Source organism: Dunckerocampus dactyliophorus, chromosome 2, assembly GCF_027744805.1.
Source record: "Dunckerocampus dactyliophorus isolate RoL2022-P2 chromosome 2, RoL_Ddac_1.1, whole genome shotgun sequence".
NCBI lineage: Eukaryota > Metazoa > Chordata > Actinopteri > Syngnathiformes > Syngnathidae > Dunckerocampus > Dunckerocampus dactyliophorus.
Genome location: NC_072820.1, coordinates 25,628,445 through 25,648,458, shown reverse-complemented (window position 1 = coordinate 25,648,458; position 20,014 = coordinate 25,628,445). Strand labels below are relative to the sequence as shown.

Sequence of the window (20,014 nt, the reverse complement as noted above, 5' to 3'; positions counted from 1 at the left end):
GTCCATCCAGGAAGTGTGACTGTCCATAGGATCATACCCGTCTATTCGCTTCTCTTGAGCAGTAGACCTGCTTAATGAGCGCCAGCCAAACATTCCCATCTTGACTTTGTCATGCGGTGATTTACAAGGGCTGCAGGCTGAAACGTAACAAAACGTCTGCCAGCGCACATTTTTTGGTGAGACTCTCGTAACCTTTTCAGTTTTTGCGAGGAATTCCAAGAGTGTGATGCTGCCAGAGTTGCGGTGACGGCTTGGCCGGAGGCTACACGGATCATCACGCATGTTGTTTACGTGCTTCCTCAAAACACCTGCCAGCTTTCTGGATCTTCTTTATTTTCATTTGGCCTTCTGCACCTGACGCCTGATGGCCTGTTTATTTCAATTGCTGTCTCCAGGCCTACTTGATAGCCCAAAAACACACAACCATCTGCTCCTCGTTTGCCGCAGGAGCCCAAAATGCCGCTTTCATCCGTAGATTCCATTATCAGGGAATACCTCCGCTGTGATAATTTCATTTAAGTGTCTTAGCGGCGTTTAAACCAATTGTCAACTTTCTTAATTCCCCCTTAAAAGATTGGAGGGTGCTCGCAGCCACAGACCCCCCCAGGCCCATGTCCCTCTCCTTAAGATGACAGCAGAAGGTGAATGCAAAGCCCAAAGCATCCTTTAGCAGCCACAGCCCTCGGGGAGATTATCATGTCAGGGGTAATCCGACTCGGGAACCACGGAGGAGGAGCAACAGTTGGAGTGGGGGAAGGCAGGCGAGCAGGCGGAGAAGCTCTCCCTACTTTCCTCGCCCTCACCTCATCTTCTGTGAGAGGAGCTGCAGTGGAGAACGTATTGACAGTGACAGGAGCTTTCTGAGCTGCAAACTTTTCCTCCTTGTTTTTCTTTTCCCTTTCTTGGATGGATCCACTCGAGAGAGCCGTGGAGCTGATGCGGGCAGGAATGTCAACTCTGAGCTTCACATGAAGGAGGAAGGAGCACATGTGAGTGCAGACTAGAAGGTTTGAGGACCTGAATCAAGTCAGGGTAGCTCCCTCACTGGAGGGCGCACGTCTTCTTGGGAACGATGATGGTCGCCGTGGACTTGCCTCGTGGAGGTCAGCAGAAGACAAACGCCACACAGCTAAGTCAGGATTAGCCGGCCCGAACGGTAAGGACAACACATCTCCTTTTGTTGCTCTAAGCCCTCAGCTTATGGCCGAGGCGTTAGGTGTGCCGCCTCGCCACGCAGCGCACGGCGGATTAATTCAGCAAGCGAGGCCTCCCTGGAAGCTCATGTCAGCGCACGGACCACCGCCTGTCACGGAATGTTTGCACATCAAACGCTCTCGATTTTTTTCTCCGCTTTCTAATGTCCCCCGCCGAAACTTGACTTCCTCTTTGGTGCATCCCATTGAATTTTAGCTCCTGCAGCCAAGATATTGTCATGCTTAAAAAAAACATTGCTTAGTTCTTCATCGCGGAACCATTTTTGGTAACGCAAGTGGACCTCAACGACATCCTGTATGTGTAGCCACAAAAATAAATTATCAATTCAAAAAATATAAAATAAAACTAAACAATAAATATATTATTATTAATATTACTAATATATTTTTAAATACATAAAATAATTAAATAAATATTTAAAATGGATCTAAAAAATAAATATACAGTATTACAATAAAAATACATCTAAAATAAAAATACAAATTCTGACAGTTATTTCGTGATATGCAGCTAATTAATTCAATGTAAAAATAGGTACATGAATTATATATATTTTTAGTAAATATAATTAAAACATAAATATTGTAAAATAAATCTAAAATAAGAATAAAATTATTTCATTTATTTCATGAAATACAATCAATGAATTCAATGTAAAAATAGTTATAATGAATAATATCTTTTTTACAGTAAATGAAGTACATATCTAAAAAATGAAGAAATTATCCATCCATCTTCTTTACGCTTATCCCCACTACGGTCACGGGTATGCTGGAGCCTATCCCAGCTGATTTCGGGCGACAGGCGGGGTACACCCTGGACTGGTCGCCAGCCAATCGCAGGGCACATATAGACAAACAACCATTCACACTCACATTCATACCTATGGACAATTTAGAGTCTCCAATTAACCTAACATGCATGTTTTTGGAATGTGGGAGGAAACCGGAGTACCCGGAGAAAACCCACGACACAAATTTAACTCATTTGAATAAAAGGAGTCTGCCAGCACCACAAAAAAGGACATTTTGCAATACTGGAAAATGAGGAAATGAAATCAAATACAGTAAGTTAATTAAATTCAATTCAATTGAATTAAAATAAAACAAGTGGCGTAAACTTGCTCTAATCACACAGGGTTGACATTTTCAAGCGTCTCAATAGTTTGCCATCACTCATCCTGACTAATTGGACACTTACAGTAAATTACACCTTAGGCCATTTTGACAAGATCGAGTGTGACAACCCGCCAAAAGTTGACACTGCTGATGAAAACCCCAGAGGAGGTGTCGTCAGTGTGACCTCCTGTGAATTCTACCCTCTCTGCCTGCCGGTTGAAAGCTCTCTAAACCAACCAACAGTGGCAAAATGTCATCATATTTTCAATGCTTGCACTTGCCTGTGCTTGCACACGTTGTTTGGAAGCGGCATACAGCGCCGCGTGCCAGATGGAGGTGTTGCAGTGGCAACACGTTCAACTGCTTGAGCGGCAGTCGCTTATAAAATGCAAAAAAAAAACGGGGGTGTGGACAGGTGAGCCCGCCCCTTATGTGTTAGCACAGAAGAAGAAGACGTGCATAGCGAAACGGAAGTGTTTGCTCATCTTTGCAGGAGATGTTTTTCAGTCCCTTTAACAAGCCTACAACTTTGCACCATAGGTGACAAAGCAAATAACACACACACCTGTGCCGTATTTTGGACACCCCATGTTGTGCCTGACTAAACTAGTGATAAAGAACACAGAAGTGGGACACTTGGGACACAGTGGGAAGTTTTGGGCACTTCCTCTCAACCAGGGGTCTCAACCTCAACTTACCTGGGGATCATTGGGGGTAGAGTCTGGATGAGGCTGCCCCACATCAAGTATTCACTCCAGAATCACATTCCAACCAAGTTGTCAACAAACACGTCCGGAAGCTGTCACCAGCCTGGGCAAGAGCAGGTCAAAAATATACATAAATGTACAAAAAGCTTACTCTTTAAAATAGAAGTAGGTCGATAACTTTAACATACTGTACGTTAACTCTAAACACGTATCCTGAGCAAATAGTTACCAAAAAGTGCCGCATGGCATGCTGGGAAGCATAAAAGCATGCCTTGCGGCAACTTTTTGCAAACAGTTGCTTGTCGTGTAAAAAGTTGCAAAAGTTCCGTGTTTTGTGTTCACATAGTTGTTGCTTAACATTCCCCCTAGTAGAAGTAGTTCCCTTACTTCCCTGTTACATGTTGTGCTGCCACCGTGTTTACACCGGGATTTGAAGTTAGTGTTCTGTCACCGTTGCCTATGTGATGGGTGATGGGTCCGGGAACATGCCGAGCTCATAGGGCGAAGCCCCGTGTCGGTGCGCTTATCGCTTTAAGAAAAGTCACGTGATCGATGTAGTCGCTGTTTCGCCTGTCACTGAGGCACCAAACTGTGTTTATAAAAAAGCGAGTCTGACGTCTGTCATCCGGGTGCCACCTCTGTGCAATAAGAACAAATCTTTTGAAGCACAATTCTTCCCCTTAATCCTGTGTGACATGGACACTGAAAGAAAATAAAGATTTCCGTGTAGGACCATTTTGAATTTATACCGGCAAATAAGCCATTTATTTACTTTTTTCATCCTGTTCCTCTGAAGCAGTTCTTCCCTTGAGCTATCAGAATTCATCTGCATTTCAGTGACTCTTAGTTGAAAACATTTCTTTTATTTTGGGCAGGTTAAATGTATTTAACAATGTGTTTGTTTTACTGGATTGTCCTACTTCCTCAGAAATAGCTGGTATTAAATCCATTTAATACTTGATTTCACCTTACAGTATCGGTTTGCTTTTGGTTTTACTTGGTTTGAATGCCAAGACACTGGAAAAACTTATTTTCTTGAATAAAAACCTGACATATAAAAACAACTTTCCTGCATTAAAGACAATAGGCGACATCACATTCACAACACTTTCATTTTGAGCTCCATGTTATGACACGCCTTCTCATTATTTATTGACTATATAATTTTTTAAAAGATATCAAATTAACTTGGATTAAAATATAAAATAATGCAATAATTTCAATATTATTGTGTATAGTCAATGAATCAATGTGTCAGTTGAGTCTGTCAACCTTATTACCTGCAATCAGGGTTGGACTGGGACAAAAATTGGACTACGGACATGGTGGTTCAGACTGGGTCCGCCCCATCCCCGATTACAAACCTCCTTTGATTTTTATAAAGGAGATGGCCAGGGTTGGAATTGAAAGTCCGCCCCCCCTGGTACATGTACTGTACCATTACACCAGCAGAGACTGTCAACAAATTCAATGTCTGATGTGTCACGGCAGCGATGCGCACCCTTTAATATCCAGCAGGTGTCAGTATTGAGCAACACAGCGACACGATATCGCTACAGTTGGGTGATGTGCGTCAATTCTTCACCAAACTAAAGTGCCTCTGACCATCGCTTGTGGGACATTCACATCAGGAAAGGGGCCACAACATTAAGAATTTGAGACCCCTTAGGTGTCATCAGGCCCGTATGAGTGCATGCCACCTCCCAACAGCACACTGGCAGGTTTCAGAAATCGACTAGATTCAAACAAGGACAGTAAGTGTCTGCAGGATTTGTGTCAAATGCACTTTTCCTTTTCGGTTTGGCAATAAAAACACAAGTTCCCCCTCGTTTGGTCTCTTAACGGTAGGCACTTTCCCCCGCTAACGAGCACCAGCCTTGTTCTAATTATTGTCTGAGCTGAGCTGACTGGAGTGCTTGGTTTGGAAAGCGAGGCTTAATTTAGAGCGGCCAATCCCGGCTGGGAATATCCACAGTTCAAGCTAGCGCCTCCAGACCCAGCGAGGCGTTTGATTCCTTGTGTTCTTCTTAATAGAAGGAAGGTGATGAGCCGTAGTTCGCCAGACTAACCCTGGAGTTTAAGGAATTATGGATGAACACACACACACGCCACTTTTTTCAGTTATTTATTGAAATTCAAGTCACTCAAGTCCAATGACTAGCTTGAAATGGTACAAAGGTAAGTGGTGAAGTTCCAGAGGTTAAAAAATGTATATTGTTTGTATTTCAGTATGATAGAAAAAGGCCTGTTTCAAGGACCACAAAATGGGTCAACAATTTAAGTGTAATTTAAAGGTGTTCTGCAGAAATGGAGGTTGATAAAGCCTCAGCAGTTGGTGCAACTAATTCCTACAGGTGTTCCAAGTTCTGGAGTACTTACTACCTCCTCTGTCTGCATAAAAACAGTGTTCAGAACACACTGTGGTATTACAGTATACCCTCATGAACATCAGTTGAACAGCCTTGAACTGGAGAAAGTCATTTGTTGCTACAAAAATGGCAAGAAAAAAGGGAATTAACAATGGAAGACAGACAGACCATCTTAACACTTAACAATGTAGGTTTTTCCTCCAGAGAAATTGGAGGGTTCTAAAACTTTTGCCCGGTAGTGTATATAGGGCACATAAAGGAAAGGCAGTGCAACCAGGTGTTAACCCACGTGACAGCAGATAAAGCTGACTGCAGGAATTAGTGGTAATCCCGCCCTGATCTTTGGAATATGTCCCTGTTACCTCTCCGAGCACCCTGGTTCTGGCCCTGGGCCCGCCTGGCGCTCACTCAGGTTGGGCAAAGACAAGACCAGGCCCAGGACCACCTCTCCAGCTACCCCTTTTTCTTTCATTTTTTTAAAGAGCAGCGACACAGTAGGTGCCTTTTACTGTCTTGTGTGCTCGCGGTGCTATCTCCATCTTTGTCTTTATGGGCCACGCTCAAAGTGCACAAAGGCTTCTGGTAGAAGATATCAAGCAGCGTTATGTAAAGCGGATTATCAGGTGTTATGTGATGTGATGAGTGTGCCCTACAAGATCCGTGCGCACATTACATGATGAGTGAGTCATAAAATATCCTTCCGACAAAGACGCGCTTCATGCACGACCTTTCTGTGATCTTCTGTCACAGCGTGACGATTTCACACAGTGTCTTCTTCCTCCATCCTTCCTCCAGGCGGATCGCCACTGACCCCATTATTCCTCGTATTGTATCCAGGCAGATAAAAGCATCTTTGAGCGAGGCAACAAGAGGCCAGTTAGTGGAGGACGCTCCCGCAAACACTTCATGAGTCAGGAATGGCTTTCAGGGCGGCAGCGACAAATCGTAAACTATCGAGGGAATCGCGTGTGAGTGCGGAGATGCTGTCGCAGAGCCAAAATAGTGAGGAAAGAACTATTTACGTTTGGAAATGACTCACTTGTATACACTTCAGTGCATTTTGATGGACAAGGAGGGGTACTCCTCCCACATTCCGAAAACATGCATGTTAAGTTAATTGGTGACTCTAAATTGTCCATAGGTATGCAGGGGGTGTACCCCGCCTCTTGCCCAAAGTCAGCTGGGATAGGCTCCAGCGTACCCATGACCCTAGTGAGGATAAGCGGCATAGAAGATGGATGAAGGAATAGAATTGTGGTTCCCTCAAAAATGACATGTGACTTCTCATCATAGCAATCCCCAGATACTTTGCCAAGGGGGGTCCAAACTTTCCCACACAGGGCCACATACTGAAAACTCAAAAGGTGCAGTGGGCCACAACAATTTATTTTGTAAAAAGCCGAAAAAATGTTATATAGATATTTCAAGACAAAGCCTGTTGGTATTAGTTATTATGGTCAACATTTCAGTTTTTCCTCTTTACGTTTTCTGCTGTCTTTTTACCATTTTTTTCCCCGTTTGAGTTTGTTTAATTTCATTTCTGCTATGTGCTGCCGGATGCAAATGACCCCCGGGCCACACTTTGAACACCCCTGTGAGTAAGGATTAGACCCTGAGTTAGTGCTATGATTTTAATGCAAAAAATAACTTTTTGGGGGCATATCCAATTGGAAAGTTACCTATTTTGGGGATTTTGAATGACACAAAAATCCCAAACGTTTATGCCTTTGAATGTCATTATTGGCATTAAAACGTTCAATGGCAAAATGATTGTTTCCTCAAAAATTGCATGTGAGTGCTTTGATCTACTTGCAAAAAAAAGTACTTAAATGCGGTGATAGCTCAGTTTTCATTATTAATTCCTTCCAAAAGGTATGACAAAAAGTGAAACGTACAAAAAAAACAAAGCAATTTTTCCAAAGAAAACGGACGCCACTTTTTTGTTTTGCAATGAGTTCGGTCTCAGATTCAATCGTGTTTCTCACCTTCTTCATCCAATTGCTGGCACTCGCAACTTTCTTTGGCCTCTTTATTTAGTAGCACGGTCGGTGAGGCAGTAACATGTAGGGTGCTTTGTTTGGACACTCGATTCCGCGGACCGACCCAGTAGAGGGCTAACAGACTAGTTTGTTAGGTGCAATATTGTACGAAAACCAAGGTAGTGTAAGAAAACCGAGGCATACGTAAACTGTGGTGTTTGAAAACAGCGTGAGGTCAAAGTACAAGCTCCCTAGATGCTAATGCAAATCTGCCCCTAGTGGCTGTGTGTGTTTGGATGCTTACTGACTGTTTTGATCTTTCTTTTCTTAAATGTTAGCATGAGCATCTTTTGTGTCACCGAATCACACTCTAAATTGTAATTTTCCTCAGAGATGATGCATGAATACAGAACTACGACACTATGACGTCCCAATGCCCTGAGTGTGATCCCCTGAGTGTAAAGTGTAAATATGCCCCCTAGTGGCTGTGTGTAGCATAGGGGATTGGACATTTCCTGAATGCTTTGCAGAATAAACATTTTTGAGAAAAAAATTTCCGAGAATAAAAGAGTTTAATTGACGAGAATAAAGGTTGTTAATTTACGGGAATAAAGTCATACATTTCCGAGAAAAAAGTCTTAAATTTACAAGAAAAAAAGTTGTAAATTTCCGAGAATAAAGTCATACATTTCAGAGAAAAAAAGTCAGAATATTAACTTTGTCGATGGCCGAAGGTCACATAAGTCCCACCTTTCCACAGCTGTCTCAGGCAATGCACGTTACAAAGCGGTATTGAAATATTCTGAGATTTTAAGAATAAAGTCGTAAATTTACGAGAAAAACGTATAATATTATGACAATAAAGTCGCAAATTTATGAGAAAAAAACTCGTAACTTTATGTTACAGGCATTGCCTGTAAAATGTCCGCTGTCTTGGAATGATTTGCCGTTACAGTCCATGGTAAAAAAAAAAAAAAAAAGAAGTTGGAGTCTGTCAGCATTCTGATGATTCTTGATGGGTTTCCACGGCTGCCCTCAAACATGCTAACCATCCTCAGAGAATTTGGTTTTCTGGTTGGGGGCGACACATGTGTGAACATCGTGTTTACCTCACGTATCTTCTCCTTTTCTTCACGTTTTCCTGTGTTTGTTTTTGGGCCTCTCTGATTATGACTTTTCCTGCTGCTTCCTCTCCTTCTCCCGGGACTTTGTCTCCCCTCGTCTTCCTCCGTCCTCCTCATCCTCCTCCGTCCTCGCCGGTGTTTGCTGGCAAACATAAGCGTTTGTCCTCTCACGAAGCCAAGCGCTCATCCGTGTCGCGCTTCTTCCTCGCTCGATGTTTAATGGAGGCCAATTACTCGCCTGCGACGACCCCAACGAGTGGCAGGACGCTCCTTATTGGCTGCAGATTGGCCTAATGTGGAGCAATGATGACTGATGTGGTTATATTCATTTTATTTATTAGGTACACCTGCAATAGGGGAGGCTTGGGGGTAACCAAAATATTAACAACAGCCCGAGATGATTGCAAAGTACAACTGCAATCACAAAATTAAATAATTCAATAAAAAAATATATATTAAGGCAAAACTGCAACCGCATGCAGAATTGTGGTTCCCTAGTGCCCCCTATAGGTGGACAGTGTCATTTATGTTCAAGAGAAGTAGCATAACATAATGAATGTTTCATCATTTCATCCAGTGCAAATGGTGGGGCGAGTCCCCCTTTGGGGGGATGCGGTGAGGTGTCTGAGGAGGGGGCATGAGAGGCCTAATCATAAAATTTCTTCAAGGTTGTGGTCTGTTAATGTATTTGTTCATGCTTGAACGATGCTGGTACCAGCAACCCATACAGTACCTTTATACATACGTTGCACTGAGCTAACAATAGTGGCTAAACAAACAGTGAAAACCAGGCATTTGTCACATTTACCGTGTCAGGAGCAACAGAATGTTTGCAGGAAGGGGTGGACAGTCATGGCGGCTGGCTGCAGAGGCAAACACGGTACATGAAGCATGACATTCTGCTTCAACAACACAATAGCGAGGAATAGCGAGTCCACGAGTCCAGCAGGTCCAGCTTTGTTTGGCTAACAGGACCACTTGTTCCTGTTTATGTTGCGTTTGGATGTCATGTGTGCAGCGCCCATATGTTTACCATCTGGGGTGCAGCGCAATCTGCAAATAACAGCTCCCAAGCACCCCCTACAGGTGAAAAGTGTAATTTATGTTCACGCTAGTAGCTAAGCTCATGAAAATAGCTGCCAATTTACTTTTTTTACTTTTTACTTTTTTTTTCTTATATTTACTTTTTAAATTTACAACAATTTTATCAAATTTAACATAAAAATAATTAAATAAATATAAAATGTTATCATTTGAAATAATTGTAATACATTTGCCAGTTAATATTTACATTTAAACAATTATTTATCAACATCTCCCTGCATACTCAAGGAGATTGTACAAAGAATACATGAAAAAAAGCCCATAAAAGATAAAAGGCCAACTGAAGTGATAACAAAAACACTACATACATGCCTGAACAGTAACTTTAGCATCTATGCTAGTGCTAACATACCACAAGAAGTGTCCTGGCTGGTCCACCATTGTTATAGAATGTTAAACTTGGTGACCTGGGGATCCTAACTGACATGCCTTATTACAAGCCAGTATAGCATTTTTATCATTATTGTGACTTTGAGTCTATGTGATTATCACATAGTGTAGCTTTATGTATGTTTCAGTGTGAGCTCCACAGACGTGTGTGAACACAATCCAGTCTGGCAAAACACTTTAAGGCCAGTCTGGATTTGCTGTTAGACACTGGCAGACACTTACTTATTTCCGGCTCAGGGGGGGAAAAAAAATTATTATATACATATTTTTTTGCAAGTGACATAAGAGATGCAGGAGGATCAAGAGTGCTTGAAAAGTATGTGCAGCATGATGATAATGAAACGAGGAATAAATGAAGCAACCGCCTCCCCGTTTTAAAAAGGGAGGGTCTGCATGTGCACTCAAACATGCAGTGCTTTGTAGCACTTAAGGGTTAGGGCTTAGGGTAGGGGTTAGGGTATGGGCTTGGGCAATCATGAAAGGAGGGATAAAATAAGCAACCTTCCTTCCTCCTTTTAGAGCGGGAGAGTCTGCATATGCACGCAAACATGTAGTGCTTTAAGGCACTTAACGGTTAGGACTGGGATTAGGCTGTGGGTTTAGGGTTAGGGTTAAAGGAAAATTATCCACAATCCTTATGTGAAACATGAACACATACTTCTTTCCCTTTTCTGTGCGTTCTAAAGACAGAAAACGAGTTAGTACGAGCGAAAAAAAACCCTCTAACAACATTTTATGGTTTTATATGCATGCTGTGATCCTGCATTAACAGGTACATCCATGATAACATGTAATACTTACAGTATTTTGCCTTATTTTGATCATTTAACCATTACCCTAACTTCTTTCCTATGTGTATTGATTTCACACAGCCAACAGGAACTAAAGCTACTTCCATCAACAACCGCAGCGTACAAACAGCGTGTCTGTGCTATTACTAATGATGGATGACTACTTTTGGACATATGAGGAAGCAGAACCTTATCTTTTAAGCCTGAATACATGCAGGATGAGCTACAGGTTATCAGGTAAGACTCCCCCTTACCCCTCGTAGTGCGAGTGCTAAACGTTCCATGGACAACAGCATAATGGAAACAGTCACTTACAATGTCCGCTCTCACTGGGATGGCTGTGTCTTTCAGCACAAGCCTTGTGGTCCCCGTAGAGCTTGTAAACACAAAATAGTCCTCAGGTAAAAATGCTGAGAGCGACCTAGCATGTTGTCGAGTCTCCGTAGCAAGGTTGAGAGCCAGTAGTATCCACTCTGCAGTCTGTCTTGGGGTTTAGTTGGTAGCATGTGGACCCTCAAAGTTGACCAACTTTTCGGCTTATTGCCACAACCTTCTACAATACACATGCGAGGCATGATTTATCACCTAGCGTTAGCTGCTACAATAACAACATCGCTTAGCTTGGTTAATATACAGGTCAGTTATGTAAATGGAACACTGTTGCTGTTTTTGTTTTTTTAGAGCTTTGTCATCGACATAGTTGTGTCCCATGACGTCCATTGTTAGCTCACTCATACTAACTCGTTTTCTGTCTTTGGAATGCACAGAAAAGGGAAAGAAATGTGTTCATGTTTCACAAAAGGATTGTGGATGATGTTTTTAAAAAGTGCAGTTTTCCTTTAAGGGTTGGTATAGGTATAGGGTTAAGGGTGGGACATTAATGAAACAAGGCAACATATTCCATCCATCTATCTTCTTCTGCTTTTCCGGATCTGGGCCGTGGGGGCAGCCACCTCAGTAGGGAAGTCCGTCTAAACTTCCCAGTCTGCGGCCCCCTCTTCTAGTTCCACCGGGAGGACATCAAATGTTCCTAGGCCAGCTATAAGACATGATCTCTCCAGTGTGTCCTCGGTCTGCCCCCTGGGCCTCCTCCCGGCTAGGCATGCCCGACACATTTTACCAGGGAAGTGTCCAGGAGGCATCCAGCAACCTTTTCCACCTTTTTATAAAAGGGAGGGTCTGCATGTGCACTCAAACGTGTGCCGCTTTAGGGCACATTTTTGTCAAACCACATACAAAAACAAAAAATCCTGGAGTAGAAAATAAGACAAAAAAAATCTCATTTCCATATTTACGTATGAACTACAGTCAGCCTCAGGGCTTGAAGAAGGGCTGCAAAATCTCAGTCTGCCAAAGCCCTCCTTCACGTCAATCTTTCTCCTCAAATGCTGTGAGATGCTCTCGCTGCAGAAGTAGAAGTGAGAATGGACAGTTTGAACATTTCTTCTTCTTCTCCTCCTTGCCAGAGTTTCAATGCTCCTCCACGTTCTAAGATGAAGTTATGGAAAAGTGCTACTTTTGCCTTCGTGCTCTGTGGCGCTGCCCTGTCAGTCATCCTCGTTAGAAACATGGCCACCACCGTGGGACAACCCAAAGCAAAGACTAAACACGCTTCCTCTTCATTGCCAACATCCACCTCCTCCTCGTGGTATCCTTCGACCTCAGTATCAGAGTCCTCATCGTCATCATCATCATCGTCTTCTTCATCCACCTGGAGCATTGGTCTTCATCGGCGGACGCGCTCGGCCGACAACATGAACTCTCTCCTGTCTGAGCGTAAGTTTTACAGCATGCCCGAACCCCTAACCCTGTCCCTCTTAACCCGAACCTGAGCCCCTATTCCCTACCCCTACCCCAACTGTCCACAGGATGATTACTCCTAGAACAGGTGTGTGAGGTGTGAGTCTCAAGTGTAAAAGATGCAGCATGACATCATGCTAGCAGCACGTTAGAGCCGGTTTTAATGTCTTCCAATCATCTGCAGGCAATTACCGCCTCATGCTTCTCTTCTTATGTTAGCCTCACTTGCACCAAAGTGTTTTATTTAATTACATTTCCCTCACTCCAGGGTGAAAAATAAAATCATCTTCAACAATGGTGTTATTCCACCCGAACGGCAGTGTAGTGGTCTTCACTACGAACGCTCCGATCAGGTTTTTATGCAGCCGATGCTGATCGTTCATGAGTGAAATCGACCGATACCGATCACACAGATTAAGTGTACATTTTTTTATTTACTACTGGCTAGGGGTCACCAACGTTTTTTCTTGTGAGAGCTACTTTGATAAAATGAAGTAGCTCTCAATAAGCTCTGCTTCTTCCTACTCTTTTTCGGACATGTGCAATTGTGAATTGTAACATGAAGCATTCAATGTAAACTGTATGCATGTCCGAAATGAATTAAACCATAACCATAACCATATGATATGAAAGGGGAACCATAAAATGTATACAAAAACATATTTTGACTTACTGTTTCAAAATCACTGGTGAAATTTAGAGGAGTAGGTACCTTCTTCTTTGGACGCGAGAGCAGCTTGATGGCGCTCCAGCAGGACCCCAGGAAGTTGGCAAACCTGGTGTCCTGCACCGCCGGTGACGGCCAGCAATCCAGTCCGACGAATCCAACGACTTTTTGGGCGACCCGCTTCAGAGCGTGTGTCCCGATGATCACATCGCGAGCCGTGAAAACTCACCACACCCTGCCAGGTGCTCGTCCCCCAAATGCTACACCAAACTAAAGCTTTTTAAGGCGCCACTGCGGCAAGATGTATTTTTCATGGCGTGTTTTGCAGGGTGCAAAAAATAAAAAAATATCACTCTCACAACGACAGGAAGTCCCACATGGCAGCCACGCTCGTTTTGGCTTTGTGAAGGGAAAGTGGGCAGGAGACGGTCGCTATAGGCTGGGTGCTGCAGTGGGGGCGAAGCTGATTAGTGAAGGTGATCGGTGTTGAAAAGCAAGTATCGGCATATGCCGATAGCATGCTTTTTCACAGAAATCGGCCGATACTGATCGGTGGCCGATCGACCGGCGCGCCTCTTAACCATAACCCTAGCCCAAGGCCAAACCCTAATGCTAACCCTTCCTGAAACCCTAGTTGTAACCCAAACCCTAATTCCAACCCTAGCTCCAAGCCAAACCCAAATCCTGACCTTAGCCCTAAATCTAACCCCAGTTCTAATCCAAACCCTAGCCCAAACTCAAACCCTAACCTAAAACCTACTTCTAATGCTAGCCCAAAATGTAACCTAAACCCTAGTTCTCACCCAAACCCTAATTCCAACCCTATCCCCACCCCAACCCAAAGCAGAGTTGTAACCCCAGTAACATAACATTTAACAATAACAATAACATTTGACATCACTACCACGTTGTAAGGGCCTGCTCATCAAGAAGTACTGGAATTAGGAACCCAGCTATCTACATTCAGTGACACTCACAGTACAACACAGAAGACGGCAGGAAAGGACTACAAACAATTGGGCTGAAGAATGGTATAGATCTGGACAACAACAAAAGAAAAAGGAAACCGTTTTTTTTTATTGCTTTTATTATATGGAAGAATAATGTAAATAGTGCATGTTGAATACAGGAAGTGAACAAATGTATTAGTAATTGATGTGAAAGAGAGGGGGTAGGATTAAATAAACTCAGCTTCTTCCTACTCCTTTTCGGACATGTAGAACTATGAATCGGAACATGAAGTATTCCAATGTAACCTGTATGCATGTTTGAAACAAATTAAACCATCACCACAACCGTAACCCAAACCTGAGTTAAAATCCTAAATCTAACCCTAGTTCTACCCCTAACCCCAGTTGTAATCCAAACCCTAACCCGAGCACAAGATCAAACCCTAACCCTAACTCTAATCTAGTTCCAACTCAAACCCTAACCTGTTTTTCCTCTCCCAGTGTCCATGATGTTCCAGAGCTTCACAGAAGGCGAGCTTCAGCATGTGGTGGGAACCCTGATGAACGGGAAGCAGCAGAAGAGCCGAGGCCAAGGCCAGACCCGAAGGACTAAAAGAGCCCGCCGGGCCAAGCCGTGCTCCCTGAGGGAACTCGAGCTGACGGTGAGCGAGCTGGGCCTGGGCTACGACAGCGACGAGACCGTCATGCTGCGTTACTGCAGCGGCAAGTGCACAGCGCAGCGCCGCAACTACGACATCACCATGGAGCACATGATGCGGACAGGCTTCAGGAAGAAGGGCCGCAAGGACAAGGTCAGCAACGGTCCCTGCTGCCGGCCCACGGCCTTCGAGAAGGACTTTTCCTTCCTGGACAACCGGAGTCGCTACCACACCATACAGAACATCTCAGCCAAGAACTGTGGCTGTGTATGACCCATGGAGGCGACTCGCTACTTTGTGCTGCTGTAAGCTCCCCAACATGGAACAATCGGGATATCAGCTCCAGATCAGGAATATGTTGGACCCGGCCCGACATCATGTGGGAATGAATCAGAAGGATTTGCGTGCAGAGAGTGACTGTTCTTTTTCTATGATCTTTTCTATCTGTGTCGTAACACTGTAAAGGATGGTGTCACAGCAATGTAGCAACATGACACGCGTGGTGTCTTCTTGTAGTGTCATGTGACTGTATGAGTAACACCAGTGAGTCATGGCCACCGAGCTCAAGACAAAAAATCTCTACAGAGGACAGACGACTAAAAATCCGTTAAACATTTCAACAGCACAACCAAAATGTATTGCCAACTGGACTACAAAAAACAAAGCAAATTCAGACAACATGCCATGCAAACGTTTAGACCAGGATACCCAACTGGCCAAATTTGGCCCGCAAATGCAGTTCAGATCTTACTTGCTCACATTTTTGCGGCAAATTCCCAGTGCACTCTTGTCATATAGACAATCTTTGACTAGTGTTTTTTGCAGTAGGTCCTTAAAAACATCAGAACACTCCTGTCACATAGAGAATCTTCGATAATCGTAAAATATGACTTAATGACTACAGTGGTACCTTGGTTTTTGCCATTAATTTGTTCCAAAAGGTCAGACGAAAACCAAATCGTATAAAAACTGAAGCAATTTTTTCCATTTGTCCCAAATTCAATGAATCCAAACTCGATCTAGCAGAGTGATACAGTACAGGGCAAACAGACTAGCTTGTTGTATGTAATATTGTACAAAACCCGAGACAAAATTAGAGCGAAAACCGATCATACAAAACTGTGGGAGACAAAACCCAAGTTTTTGCTGTATTTTATCCGTTAGTTGAGGTAAAAATATGAAGGTCTTACATTACTTGTGTACAAAATAAGAGTAGTCAAGGAAGAAGTCGGTCCTTAGCTTTCTGAAAATGTGGCCCCGATAAAAATGGGGTTTAATATTCCTGGTTTAGACATTACTGTGTCAGACCAAGAACTTTATTTCCCTGTTTGTTTTGAGTGATATCAACGCCCCTGTTTATAGTCCAGACTTAAAGGTGTTATTATACTTATCAGAAGAAGAATCGTCATTATTTTTATGGATATGCCTAAAAATGCTCAGGTAGTCTAGAAGAGAGTCTCCCTTTTCAGCACTTTAATTTTCTGCAACGTTCAAGAAATCTGCTGTAAATCTTGAAAGATTTTGGTGTCTTAGTAAGAACACTATTTATTTTGAGGGTTGTGCCTGTGAGTATTCTCATTCATCCAGGTCTTTCTATCCTCAGGGCATTCAATCGATCCAGATCAAGTTGCCCTGAGAGTGTTTTGAGGGTTGTAATAGATGGTCTGGAGCTTTAGGTGCTGACCGAAAGGACAACATCGCGGGTAAATGTGGCCAAAATACGTTTCGAGATAAGGTGAGAAGCACTGTCATCCCAAAAAAACTCAAGAGTAGAACCGCTGCTCCTCCGCATTGAGAGAAACCAGATGCCAGATGAGGTGGGTCAGGCATGTGGTCAGTATGACTCCCGGACGCCTCCCTGGGGAAGTGTTCAGGGCATGTCCGACCGATATGAAGACTTGGGGAAGACCCAAGACACATTGGAGAGACTATGTCTGTCAACTGGCCTTGGAACGCCTCGGGATCCACCAGGAGGAGCTGGATGACATAGCCAGGGTGAGGGACGTCTGGGCTTCCCTGCTTCCCTGGATGGATGGATGGATGGATGGTAAAAGATGAGGTCCAAGTTCACTGCAGTACTTTTCAGTTGTAGATTTGTTCTCTACCATAAGAAATTTGTCTCCAGTCTTCTCCCCCCAAAAATGGTCAAAGCAAGAGTCCTATTGATTTTAATAGACAATGGTGCAAAAAAGTGTTTGCCCCCCCTCCTGATTTCTTTTTTTTTTTCACGTTTGACACACTTAAATGTTTCAGATCATGAAACAAATTGAAATATTAGTCAATGACAACACAACTGAACACAAATGCAGTTTTTAAATGAAACTTTTTATTACTAAGGGAGAGAAAAAAATCCAAGCCCTGTGTGAAAAAGTGATTGCCCCAAAATTACCCCAAGAGTGCAGCGACGATTCATCCAGATCCCACAATAACATCCAAAGAACTGCAGGTCTCACTTGCCTCAGTTAAGGTCAGTGTTCATGACTCCACCATAAGAAAGACACCGGGCAAAAATGGACTGAATGGAACAGTTCCAAGACGAAAACCACTGCTGAAAAAAAGAACATTAAGGCTCGACTCAGTTATGCCAGAAAACCTTTTGATGATGCCAAAACCTTTGGGAAAGTACTCTGTAGTCTGACAAGACAAAAGTTGAACTTTTTGGAAGGCGTGTGTCCATTACATCTGGTATACAAGTAACGCTGCATTTCAGAAAAAAAACATCATACCAACAGTAAAACATGGTGGTGGTAGTGTGATGGTCTGGAGCTGTTTTGTTGCTTCAGGACCTGGAAGATGTGCTGCGATGAATGGAACCATGAATTCTGCTGTCTACCAAAAAATCCTAAAGGAGAATGTCCGGCCATCTGTTCGGGACCTCAAGCTGAAACAAACTTGGGTTCTGCAGCAGGACAATGATCCAAACAACAAGCAAGTCCACCTCTGAATGGCTGAAGAAAAACAAAATTAAGCCTTTGGAGTGGCCTAGTCAAAGTCCTGACCTGAATCCTATTGAGATGCTGTGGCATGACCTTAAAAAGGCGCTTCATGCTGGAAAACCCTCCAATGTGGCTGAATTACAACAATTCTGCAAAGATGAGTGGGCCACAATTCCTCCACAGCGCTGTAAGAGACTCATTTAAAAACTGCATTTGTGTTCAGTTGTGTTGTCATTGACTCATATTTAAATTTGGTTAATAATCTGAAACATTGAAGTGTGACAAACATGCAAAAGAATAAAAAATCGGGAAGGGGGCAAACACTTTTTCACCCCGCTGTATCTGACCCCAAACATCATGTTCCATCATTTTCCTTCCCAGCCATCTTACACAAACCTTTACATATTTTGATGTCTGAGCAAGAACCCTAATCAAGGTCAATGATGCTGTGAATCTATCATGAGCAATTTTCGTCAAGTCTTCTCAAAACATTGAGGATTTTTTTTTTTTAAGAAGAACCCTATTGTTTTTTGGGGTTTTTTTTATGGCTATCTGACATGGATATTTTGAGCATTATCCACATGAGTTGCGGTGGTTGAGTTTAAAGTTCAAGAACTTTTAAACCGGTATTCTACTTTTTTTTTTTTTTTTTGTCAAACCCAGAATCCAATTGATTTTTTATGCATATCTTGACATCATGTAAGCTACCCAAGTAGCTGAGCTCAAACCTCAACTCCTGTTTCACTTTCAAGACCATTTCAAGACCCCCATTTCGACCACAAATCATTGCTCACTGTCAAGGCGGCGTGAACCCTATTTATTTTGAATGATACCAAAACATTATCATAGTGTAAGGTCAAAGATTTAAATGCATTACATGTAGCATGAAATGAATGTAGCATGTGCAAGCTTCTCCAAGCCTTCATGGAGTATTGTGTAAAGTACTTACATTAATTGCATACGCCCTATTGATTTTTAGATGACTTCTGCTCCAAGATGCTCCTTCCTTTGATGGTCACGTTTTCCAAACAATCGTCCTCAACTTCCACTAATTATTACATCATCACAGCAAGCACCCTATGGATTTTGAGCAATTTGTGAGACGAGATGCTTGACACAGACGGGAATGGCTAGGAATGCACTGCAGAAACAATTAAAACAATTCAAGCCGCCCCGCTAAGCGCATGACTCATTCTGCTTGGCAACATTTTAAAGAGTCACGTCACGTGCAGGAAAGAAAACAGAAAGAAATGCTTCCGTGTGCAAACTTATTCAAGCGTCAACGTTGTTTGTGTTGTCTGAATTTGCCACACATTCTCTTTCTTTAATTGTCCACATTCCGCATCCTCACTTCCCATAGCTTATATAATCACAGGGTGGACACCAAATAACCCCCCCGAAAGTACATATAATTAAAGCTGTATATCAAGGAATGCAAACATCTTAACTGTGCTTAATGTATTGTTTAGGGCTTTGTTGCATGCATGCATTCATTCATTCATGTTACTGACTGCAGTGTTATTACATAGTCAAGAAAAATGTATTATTGATGAAACCATTTCTATAGGTCCGCCTTTATTTATTGTACTGTATCTCCATGTTGTGCAGACATGACTTCAACCTCCATTGGTAATGAAGCACAATGCTATTTTACCCACTTATCATAGCAATTGCATATTATGGAAATACCTGATGTCTTGTTTAAGTGGGGGGCCACCCTGCTACACGGAGCAAGCCACACCCACAAAATTCCCCAAATAGTCACACAATTGCCAAAACACATAATGAATTGACTTCTCGAGTTCCACCTGATTACAAACCTGATGTAATTTGTGGACGTTTACACTCGCGGAGCTCTTGCGGTAATTCGAAGCCGCCGTTTGCACTCATCATCCTCTAAATTCCTGCATGCATACAACGGCCCATCACTGTCGCGCTTGACCTTTTAGTGGGGGGCAGGCAGGGTGGGGTGGGGTGGGCTGCCGCTCATTGTGTGTATTTTGTGTGTGTGTGTGTGTTTGGGGGGGGTGGGAGGGTTGTGAGGATGCAGTGCATCGTTATTGTAGTTTGTATCGTATTTATTTGGGAAGTAAATTATGGTTGTGCATATTTATTTAGTTGACATTACACACAGACAGCTTGTTTTCATTAAGCAACTGTGCCAAAGAACTATGTTAACTATGTTTATTATTCTGTCAACGTTCT

General features: G+C 42.9%; 1 protein-coding gene across 3 annotated transcripts; it reads left to right on the top strand.

Moving 5' to 3' along the window:
- Positions 1 to 663: 663 nt before the first annotated feature.
- On the top strand, positions 664 to 19,757 carry LOC129173588 (neurturin). 3 transcript variants are annotated; one of them, XM_054764643.1, is made up of 4 exons: positions 664 to 1,156; positions 10,879 to 11,034; positions 12,264 to 12,573; positions 14,716 to 19,757. In XM_054764643.1, exons 3-4 carry the CDS (start codon positions 12,291 to 12,293, stop codon positions 15,144 to 15,146), a joined length of 714 nt encoding a protein of 237 aa, XP_054620618.1. In that variant the 5' UTR covers positions 664 to 1,156; positions 10,879 to 11,034; positions 12,264 to 12,290; the 3' UTR covers positions 15,147 to 19,757. The 3 variants fall into 3 exon arrangements, with proteins under 3 accessions (XP_054620618.1, XP_054620625.1, XP_054620629.1); XM_054764654.1 differs by lacking the exon at positions 664 to 1,156 and adding an exon at positions 2,059 to 10,778; XM_054764650.1 differs by lacking the exon at positions 10,879 to 11,034.
- The last annotated feature ends 257 nt before the right edge of the window (positions 19,758 to 20,014 follow it).

What these genes read in the sequence shown, in the direction of transcription:
- LOC129173588 (XM_054764650.1), top strand. Translation starts at nt 12,291, where the DNA reads ATGAAGTTATGGAAAAGTGCTACTTTTGCCTTCGTGCTCTGTGGCGCT. An exon ending in GAACTCTCTCCTGTCTGAGC is followed by an intron (nt 12,574 to 14,715) that starts GTAAGTTTTACA and finishes TTCCTCTCCCAG; the next exon opens with TGTCCATGATGTTCCAGAGC.